The following is a 10379-nucleotide window of genomic DNA, read 5'->3' on the forward strand; positions in this document are numbered from 1 at the left end:
CTTGCTTTGAAATTTAGAAACAAATTTTATTTAAGATCTGAAATACAATTCCTAAAATATCAACTTTTCCAGAAAACCGTGGCTACACAATAATGCATTGCCTCTATCATGTTAGAACGTGCATTAGACTCAAATACAAAAACCATGAAACAAATCACCATCCTTCAACAATTTGAGCAAAGATAGAATGCTTAAGAACAACATAGATGGACTTGCAGAGGATGGGCTGTTTTACTTCAAGCACCATAAAAAAAAAAAAGAGCACAAATGCATGGGTTTTCAGGTATATACATTAAGTTGAACCTTGGCACTAGGAATCAGGGCTTTTGTCACGTAGCATAAACATATTAGAAAATTGTGTAGTGTCAAAGGGATAGGAACCACCAGCATTCAAGCAATGTTGTCAACTAGGCAATAAAATGTTCTACTGTTTCTTCTTTGTTCTAATTACTGCATACACTGGTAGCAACTTTGAAATGAGAAAAGGAGCTTACACTCCTTTTATTTTCTGTTTAAAACAGAACAGAAAAAAACTGAAACATAAGCCTGTTATCATTAACGATTTTAAAGAACATCAATTTTACAAGAAAAAGACTAAGAACAAAAAGTGTTTACAGATACAGGACAAAAATGGTGAGCTGTCTGTAGACGCACAGGGCTTTGCGGTGGTACTCAGCAGAAGCCACTTTGTAATCACTGGCAGTAAAGAGAGATGCAGAATTCTTTGCCAGATATTTTAGGAAATCATGCAAATAGCCCAACAATAATGCAAGGCTTTTTCTCAAGGGGCGTATAGGCCAACATTGCTCCAATTCTTACAAATAATCTCAGTAGGTGTGGTGCTCCATAAACCTGAGACATTGGAGCATCAGGGTGAGCCAAGAGGATTTCAGCATACTGGGGCCTCTCAAATTTGTAGAGCAGCTGAGTGCCCAACATCACATTGAAATATTCTTTTATTCCTGCCACAACTTCATTAACCGCATATTCCTTATTATCAACATTTCCCTGCGACTTCTTGCAATTTGCATACTCCTCCAGAATTGCATCTACATTTTTCTTAGCAGGGAGTTGAAACAGCTGCTTCTGCCTGGTAACTAAGTCCCAGTCCTCAACAAGCCATGGTTTTAATTCTTCAGGAATCTTCACTTTAACCTCCATTCTATTCTTAAACGCCTCCTCACTTTCAACAGTGGGGTCTGCCCGGGCCCTTTTCTTCCGAGGGGGCTGAGGTGCTTCGCTGGTACTGCCACCATCTCCGTTTCCAGGAGTCTTCTGTTTGTTCTTTCTGGTCTTCCTCACGGATCCTGAAGGGGGATTCTCTGCAGAGCGACCCCCCCATCTTCCTGGGAGAGCTGGTTCAAGATTTTTCTGCTGTGGACCAGCTGTCTTCTTTCCCGAGGAGGCCCCTCTCATCTTACTTCTCTGCATGTTGCTTCTAGTTGGTTTTTTGAAGTTCTCTTCTTCTGCAGATTGCTGTCCACGAGGTTGAGAACCCTGCTTTCTGGAACTCATTCAACCCTGTTTTTATTCCAACCACTGTAATATATAAAATATTTTACTTGGTTGTTTTCTATGGCAACCTTTATGTTTCATAAAGGCCATCAGAGCATAATACATTCTAACTCCCTTAAAATCTGGATTTCAAATCCCATTTCAGGACTCTTTATAAGTGATTTTTTTTTTTTTTTTACCTCCTTTCCCTCTCTCTGATCCTCACTACCAGCCACTACTCTCATCTCACCCAAATACTCATCACATCTACCCACAAATTACTCTGTTGATGCCACTCACAAGATAGGAAAGCAATTTTAAAGAAAGAAGGAATTCAATGAAAAAGAAACTATAAAAGGCAGTGAAGTTGAAATTTAAGACTTCTGAACAGGAGAAATGACAATATGGAATAGGGAAGGTTATACTTAGTTGACTAAGGGCAAAATGAGTAACAGTAAAGGTTCTTGTGTAAGTCCAGAAAGGTCTGAACTAGGATGATGACAGAGTCAAGAGAAACTGAAGAGGCCGGGCGCAGTGGCTCAAGCCTGTAATCCCAGCACTTTGGGAGGCTGAGATGGGCGGATCACGAGGTCAGGAGATCGAGATCATCCTGGCGAACACGGTGAAACCCCGTCACTACTAAAAAATACAAAAAACTAGCCGGGTGAGGTGGCGGGCGTCTGTAGTCCCAGCCACTCGGGAGGCTGAGGCAGGAAAATGGCGTGAACCTGGGAGGCGGAGGTTGCAGTGAGCTGAGATCCGGCCACTGCACTCCAGCCTGGGCGACAGAGCGAGACTCTGTCTCAAAAAAAAAAAAAAGAAACTGAAGAATACAGAAATCACGAAGAATATAGTAAACAAAGGAGGGAGGAATCTGCAACTTCAAGCCTGGGTAATTAATGAATTTAATAAAAGCACTGAATTTAGGGTTTAGTTTGGAATCAGAAATAAAATGACAGAACATAGGTAATTCATCCATTCATTAATCTATTCAGTTTGTCATTATACATTACTGCATATCTGCTTTGGGACAAGTACTATGGTAGGTGCTAGAGATCCAAATACCTAAAGTGACAATTATAAAACAATAAGGTTAGTATAATGATAGTTATAGGCACAAAATGGTTTGGGAGCAGATACAAGAAATGGTACGTGACACCACCGTCAGTGATTGTTGAAGAAGCTAAAAAAAAGATTGGCGAGGGAGGAATCAGTGATGACTCCAAGGTATGGGTGATCAGGTCATTAGTATTATCACCAAATGATAATACTCCATTTACAGGAAGAGGAAAATGGATTGAAGGAAAAGTTGTGTTGGGCTATTGCGTGTGAGGTGTACAGTTAAACATAAAATCGTAAAGCTCAGTTTCGTCCAGCTAACTGGGTACACCCCCCCCCTCCACACACACACAAAATTAAAGCTCAGGTGAGAAGTAAAAGCCAGAAATGGAGATCTGAGAGTAATCATCACATAGCTGGTAGTAGACACTACGAGGGCCAATGAAATCAGGGAGAAGAGAGGAAGAACTTCAAGTATGGAATTCTGGAAAACCTAAGGACGAAAGGCATTTAAGGGATGCAGAGACCACAAATGAAACAAAAATGTTAAGAGTAGCCATAACAGAATTAGAAGAATGTCATTTTGGATGCCAAAGAAGATGAGCGTTCCAAGAAGAAAAAGGTATAATCTACAGTGTAAAGTGCAGCAGGGAGTGCTAGTGAGAAAAGGATGCAAAAAATAGTCTTCCATTATTCTTATGGTGTGACAGAGGAAACAATTCCTTTGACTTACACAATCTTCCTTCTTTCCCTTCCAAGAACTCCTAGTGATTTCCCAGATGAAATCTTATAGATCTTCTGGGATGGTCTAGAAGGGTGAAGTGGGAGATACAACCTAGAAAGAAAGGCAGGTATCTGCAATGAAGATGAACTTTTGTGAAATCATCTAAGGAAAAGAAAAAAATGAGTAATTTATAAACATGTGGTTTATATGTTTAAACACATATATTAATCATATACTGCAATTGTAAATCGTGGTATCAGAGAAAATACTTGAGTTCTGCTGTCAGACAGACCTTTACTTCAATTAGGCTCCATCATTTATGAGTTGTGAGACCTCAGGCAAGACATGTAAGCTCTCTTAGCCTCTTTTTCTCATCTGTGGAATGTGGCAAATTACCCATAGCCTTCACAGGCTCCTGTGAGAATTTCATAAAGGTGATGAGGCTGAACAGCTAGCACAGTACCTTGCCAGAGTATTGTACATGGATACAAAGATGTTCAATGTAGTGGTGTTTGCAATACTGAAGAACTGGAAAACACCTACCTATTCTTCAATAGGAAAATGATAACATAAATTATGTATGAATACTACAGAAGAACATTCAAATGAATTAAGCAGAGATCCGTGTACTGACATGGAAAGATGTTCAATATATATTACTAGGTAAATAGGCAGATGGCGTAATACTATAGGATCCCAAATGCAATACGATCATAAAGAGACAGATAAGGCCAGGCGCGGTGGCTCACACCTGTGATCCCAGCACTTTGGGAGGCCGAGGCAAGCAGATCATGAGGTCAGGAGTTTGAGACCAGCCTGGGCAACGTAGTGAAACCCCGTCACTACTAAAAATACAAAAAACAAAAAAAGTAGCCGGGCATGGTGGCGCATGCCTGTAGTCTCAGCTACTTAGGAGAATGAGGCAGGAGAATCGCTTGAACCCGAGAGGCGGAGGTTGCAGCGAGCTGAGATCGCACCACTGCACTCTAGTCTGGGCGACAGAGACTCCATCTCCAAAAAAAGAAAAAAAAGATAGTACAGGTAGAGAAATAAACATTAGTGTGAAATAGTTTTGGGAAGAATGTGCTCTCATTTGTGTGTGTGTTTTAAACAGATGTCTATAATTGTGCATGGAAATATCTAGACAGATAAATACTAGCCTGTTAAAATCAGGGTAACCTCTGAGAAAGGATGATGGTAGACCAGCCTTAAACCAGGTTTCTCTAGTAACTACAACTTTCACCCAAAGAAAAAGCCCATCAGCCATTCTGTAGCCGTTAACACTGTGTAGGCAGGCATCAGGGAGGCTCTGAGAAGAAAATCAGAGATAAGAAATGTTTGGTAGTAGCACCTGTGGGCAAAAAAAAAAGAAAGAAAGAAAAGAAAAGAAGGCCGGGCACGGTGGCTCAAGCCTGTAATCCCAGCATTTTGGGTGGCTGAGGTGGGCAGATCTCTTGAGGTCAGAAGTTCAAGACCAGCCTGGCCAACATGGTGAAACCCCGTCCCTACTAAAAATACAAAAATTAGCCAGCCATAGTGGTGCACACCTATAATCCCAGCTACTTGGGAGGCTGAGGCAGGAGAATCACTTGAACCTGTAAGGTGGAGGTTGCAGTGAGCCAGGAGATTGTGCCACTGCACTCCAGCCTGGGTGACAGTGAGACTCTGTCAAACAAACAAACAAACAAACAAACAAACAAATAAATATGCATGCATGCATGCTTGAAGACTAGATCCCTGAATCAGGAAAGCCAGTTATTGGGAAGAGAGGCCTGGATGCTAGTACTTTCACTAAGCAAACAATATCCTCTAACTGAAAGAGCACAAAGCTTTGAGCAGAAATTCAAGGGTAAAGTCAGTCTTCAGAAAGCATCAAAATTTGTAAATATGGAGACTGATCCCTGTGGGAATCAGAAACTTTCTGGCTGAGAGGGACACGGAGACACATCCTGTGCAGGATCAGACAGTGGTGATAGTGGCCAGTGTATCATGGCATAAATTGTAAGCTATCATGCTTCTAGAATAATGTTTCTAAAAGAATTGCTTTGTGACCAGGACAGAGCAGATACAGTATCTGAAGACTTCTGAGAATTGTTACTACAGGTTGAGTATTCCTTATCCAAAATGCTTGGGATGAGAAGTGTTTCAGATATTGGAATATTTGCATATGCATGAGAATATCTTGGGGATGGGACCCCAGTGTAAACAGGAAATTCATTTGTTTCATATACACCTTATACACATAGTCTGAAGGTAATTTTATATAGTATTTTAAACATTCTTTTCCACCTGTCACATGAGGTCAGATGTGGAATCATCTACTAGTGGCATACTGGCACTCAGAAAGTTTCAGATTTTGGAGCATTTCAGATTAGGGATACTCAACCTGCATGAGTAAATCCAGAAAGCCCATCTTGGGGCTCATAGTGCAGAGGTTCCATAAAACAAAAGGATGATAGTGAAAAATATCACCTAAAGAAAGCAACGTGACCTAGTGCCAACCAGACTGTGTAAAACACATTAAGTAGAGCCAAGCTGGACAAAAACCATTCTGGAAGTCAGACTGGTCCCTGGTGGGTATATAATTGTGAATAGGGTGGAGGGAGCTGTGACTCAACACATGGAGAAAATGGGGGCACAAATTAGGGACAACAGTCATCAACTATTTTCCCACCTGTTCCCTACAGATCAGCTCTAGGGTAAACCAGAAACTCAGAAAACACTTTTGTACTTATGTTTGTCTTAGTTTTCTATCTTTAATTTTACAACAGTTTAATCTCTGTATAAATAATACATTTAAACAGAGGTGAGCTCATAGTGGCTATCAAAGCTTAGATTTTTCCTTTTAAAAACTTTACTATGATAACCAATAATCTTCCCATGTTAAGGTTATAATATGCATCCATTTTGAGTCATATAAAGATATTCCGTCAAATGAGCATACCTTAATTTACTTAGCCACTCCTTCCCTGGAAATATCCAGTGCACACCTCCCACCAATATATTCTTTAATAATCAATGAAAACATTTTGTGTAAACATTTTTTACTCTTGCTTCCTATTATTCCTTTAAGACTCTCAGAAGTGGGCTTAGTGAGTCAAGAGATAGAACACTCTCAATACATTGCCAAATTACTCCCTCTGCACAAGTTGTGCCAATTTCTAATCCTACAAGCAGTGTGTAAAAATATTTACTATGCCTCACGCTCTGGCCAGCACTGGGGATCATTTTAAAATACATTTTTTCCTTTCATTCCTAAGTTTAAAAATTAAGAACAAATCTTTTGATAGATTTCTTTTATATTTTAACTCCTTAATCCATCCAGTAGTTTGTAAGTTATGAACTGACAATCTTCGTTCACCTCAATGAATTAGATCTTGTGGTACCATTTATATTTCCTTTATATACCTATAGATAACAAATTATACAAAGATGTGAACATTCTTCCTTATCACCTACCCCTCTCCCACCCCAATCCTAGGAGTATCCTCTGAATGAGCATGTATGCCTTCAAATCTTTTCATGTACACATTCACATAAAACGTAACTTTAAAGACTCAATGTGTACATTATACACATAGGTATGTGAATATATAGCATGCATTTATTTGTTTTGACAAATGTGAGATGCATACTGCTCTGCACCTTGCCTTGCTCACTTATCATGGGCATCTTTCCATGTCAGTACATACCTACCTTTTCTTTTTAATAGTCATAACACATTCTTTAATCTGTTATGTACTATAACCAGTCTCTGAACATTTAGGCTTTTCCCAATATTTCATTATCACAAAAATACTGCAATGCACATCAGCGTATACAAATATTAGAGCATTAAGTACCTCTCAAGGATATATTCCAAGAGGAACTATTTAGCCAAAGGATTTGCTTATTTATAACTTTGATGAGATAGAGCCAAATTCATCTCACAAAGAACTGTTTTAATTTGTACTCCTAACAAAAATATAAAAGTTCATTTTTTCATGACTTCAAGAACACTGGAAAAACATCTTTTTGAAAAAAAAAAAGGAGAGGGGCTTTTCTTGGCCCAACCTAACATGTAGTAAGATAATTTCATTTGAATTTGTGTGATATCATCTTTTCATACATTCACTGGTCACATACGTTATCTTATATGAATATTTTTGTTCTCTTCTACTAGGTTGTTTGCTATTATTTTCTAATAATTAAATATTAGTTTTATTTTATGTTGGAAATTTTTTTCCAAACCACCATTGTCTAATGGTGTCTTACTATAAGACTGTTGTATGTACATGTGCATACATCTCTCAATATCACAGACAAATCTATCAGCTTTTTCCTTGTGACCTTTGGCTTTTACATCATGCTTAGGGAAAATGCTCCAAAAATACTGTAGAAGTGATTTCCTACCCATTATTGGTACTTTTATAGTTTTCCTCAAATGTATAACTAACTTTTTCTAATATTCATCACTGAAGAGTTTATCCTTTCCCCTTTGGTATGAAATACCACTTTATAACATTCTAAATTCTCAGAGGTATATGGGTCTTTCAAGGTACTCTCTTCCAAATTATTTTTGGCTATTTAACTTTTTTTTTTCTTTTTTTGAGACGGAGTCTCGCTGTCACCTAGGCTGGAGTGCAATGGCGCGATCTCGGCTCACTGCAACCTCCGCCTCCTGGGTTCATGCAATTCTCTGCCTCAGCCTCCCGAGTAGCTGGGATTACAGGCGCCCGCCTGTATTTTTAGTAGAGACGGGGTTTCACCATCTTGGCCAGGCTGGTCTTGAACTCCTGACCTCATGATCCACCCGTCTTGGCCTCCCAAAGTGCTGGGATCACAAGCGTGAGCCACCGCGCTCAGCAATTATTTAACTTTTAAAGGTATCACTGTCTCTGGGCCATCTGTTCTGTCACAGTGGTATATCTGACAGTTCTCACTAGTATTAATTTAATTATCACAGCTTAAAGGCATAAATGTTGCTCTTGAATAATACTTGTAAATGGATGGCTACACTAAGAATATTTGATGCAGTATTATTTTAAATAGCAAAACACTAGGACCAATAGAAAAGGTTATCAGTAGTGACTTCACATATTATGTGATTAACATTTTATAATAAAATATATATTTAAAACTCACACTGACTTTCTGATCTACTTTTATTCATGGATCTCACAAATGGTCAGCCCAATTTTTCAGTTAATCATCACTGCACATAGTATACTTTGTAGACATACCATTCAGACTGGGCTCATTCCCTCCTAAGTTCCACCCATCCTCTGAGAGCCAGGTCAAGGTCCTCTTCCTCTGTGAGATTTTTTTTCCTCTATTTCAGGTCACCCTGACCCTTGCTTTCTCTGAGTCCCTGTTGGCTCAACAGTCCACCCCCTACCTTTAGCCCCTAATCATTCTCTAAATGGTCTCATGTAAAGTATTCTGTGCCTACCAATCTAGTGCATCTCTTCCACGAGGGCAGGGCCCTCCTCTGAAACCTACTTTTCAGAAGGGAGAAAAAAAAGGAAATTACAGTCACTCCATATGTAGCTGTCAAAAGGCTGAAAAACCTTCAAACCTTACTTCATCTCTCCACACAAGCAATGGGTCATTTGAGAATCAGACTGCAAATGCTAACATCTTTTGTGTATGCATATGTCAGAAAAGAGTGTGAATAACATTTTGTTGGAATAAACCTTTAAATGCACATATACCATATCAGTTACATTCATATCAATTTTCTCTTCTGGATCTTGAAACATTTCCATTACATTTAATAGATTTTTTTTAAGTTTGAGACAAAGGAGGAATGATGTAAAAGCTGTTAGCAGACTGAATATTCAGTGAAAAGATTTGCTTATTTATAAATTTGGTTTGAACTGCTAGCTAAAATTATAGCTCCTGGAAATTTCCTCATAAATAAGTATGATCAATATACTTAAAACCTTTCTAGATTGTTAAGACAAGCCAGAAGTCATAATTTCGGAATTCAGTTCTAGTGGTAACTGCTGCTTCTGGAAAACGAGGAGAGAAACCAACAGTATTAATTATTATTATTTTTACACAATTCCAAAAAGAGATATCCACTGCTTTTAGAAGTAGGTGTAAATGTGTAGATAAAACAGGAGATTATCAGGACTAACAGAACCGTAATTATTATTAAAGCAAATACTTACATGTGCCATGCACTGTCCTGGTACTTTACATGTAATCCTCTCAACAATCCTACGAAGTAGGAACTATTATCATCTCTGTTTCATATACGAGGAACTTAGGTATAAAGTGAGTAACTATCTTGCCCAAGATCACATAGTTAAGTGGCAGAGCCAGGATTTAAATTCAGGAAGTATTTGCTCTTAACCACTAAACTATGCTGCATATAGGATGCTCCAAAGAAAAATGTAATATATGGAACTGTGGAACTACTACAGGGGATTGACTGTAATATCTTTTATCAAGGGATGTAAGATTACACAGTCCTCTGTTGCTTATGTACTTTCTATACTGGAACTACCAATGGACTTAGCTCCATCCTTCCCTTCTCAGAATTTAGACTACTTTCCCAGATAGGAGCTTATTAATTTTCAAAATATTCCTGGACAGTTAGGAAGGTTATTGGTATTATCTTGTTTAAGAACTGAGGCCAGAAGGAGGCACTTACCCGAGATTCTGTAATCAGGGAAGGTTCTGCAATCAGATCAGACCTCCTGATCCTCACTATACAGCAAACTTAGCTTTTCTGATGGTGACCTAGAAGGTCAAACAAAAGGACAGGAAAGGACATAAAATAAAAAGATATGAGATATGGCTTTCTTCTACATCAGCCAATGCAATTTCATCACACACAAAGGACACCAAAGCTGATAAATAATGTACAAGTATTTCTTTTTCCTTTCTTGTGGCTACATTTTCAAATTTAACTTATTGTATATTTATATAATTTCTGACAATTTTTTTAACTTTTCCTTAGATAATTTCAAATGGATGAAATAAAAGAATAGTATTACAAACCTACACGAATCCATCATCCAGCTTTCAACAATTACCAACTGAAGGCCATCTTGTTTCATCTATAACCCCACCCACTGCTCCCCCCCACCCCCGACTTTTTCAAGCTCACGGG

General features: G+C 38.7%; 1 protein-coding gene across 1 annotated transcript in view; it reads right to left on the reverse strand.

Moving 5' to 3' along the window:
- Nucleotides 1-10379, reverse strand: part of MORF4L2 (mortality factor 4 like 2) — a 13142-nt gene continuing 2763 nt past the window's right edge. The window contains 5 exon segments of the mRNA XM_033201880.1: nt 1-780; nt 782-1539; nt 3287-3388; nt 9433-9481; nt 9918-10006. Coding sequence (XP_033057771.1) covers nt 612-780; nt 782-1515 — 903 coding nt within the window. The 5' untranslated portion in view covers nt 1516-1539; nt 3287-3388; nt 9433-9481; nt 9918-10006 and the 3' untranslated portion in view covers nt 1-611.

The sequence above is a fragment of the Trachypithecus francoisi genome, unplaced genomic scaffold, assembly GCF_009764315.1.
Source record: "Trachypithecus francoisi isolate TF-2019V2 unplaced genomic scaffold, Tfra_2.0 Lachesis_group6, whole genome shotgun sequence".
In the NCBI taxonomy this organism is placed as follows: Eukaryota; Metazoa; Chordata; class Mammalia; order Primates; family Cercopithecidae; genus Trachypithecus; species Trachypithecus francoisi.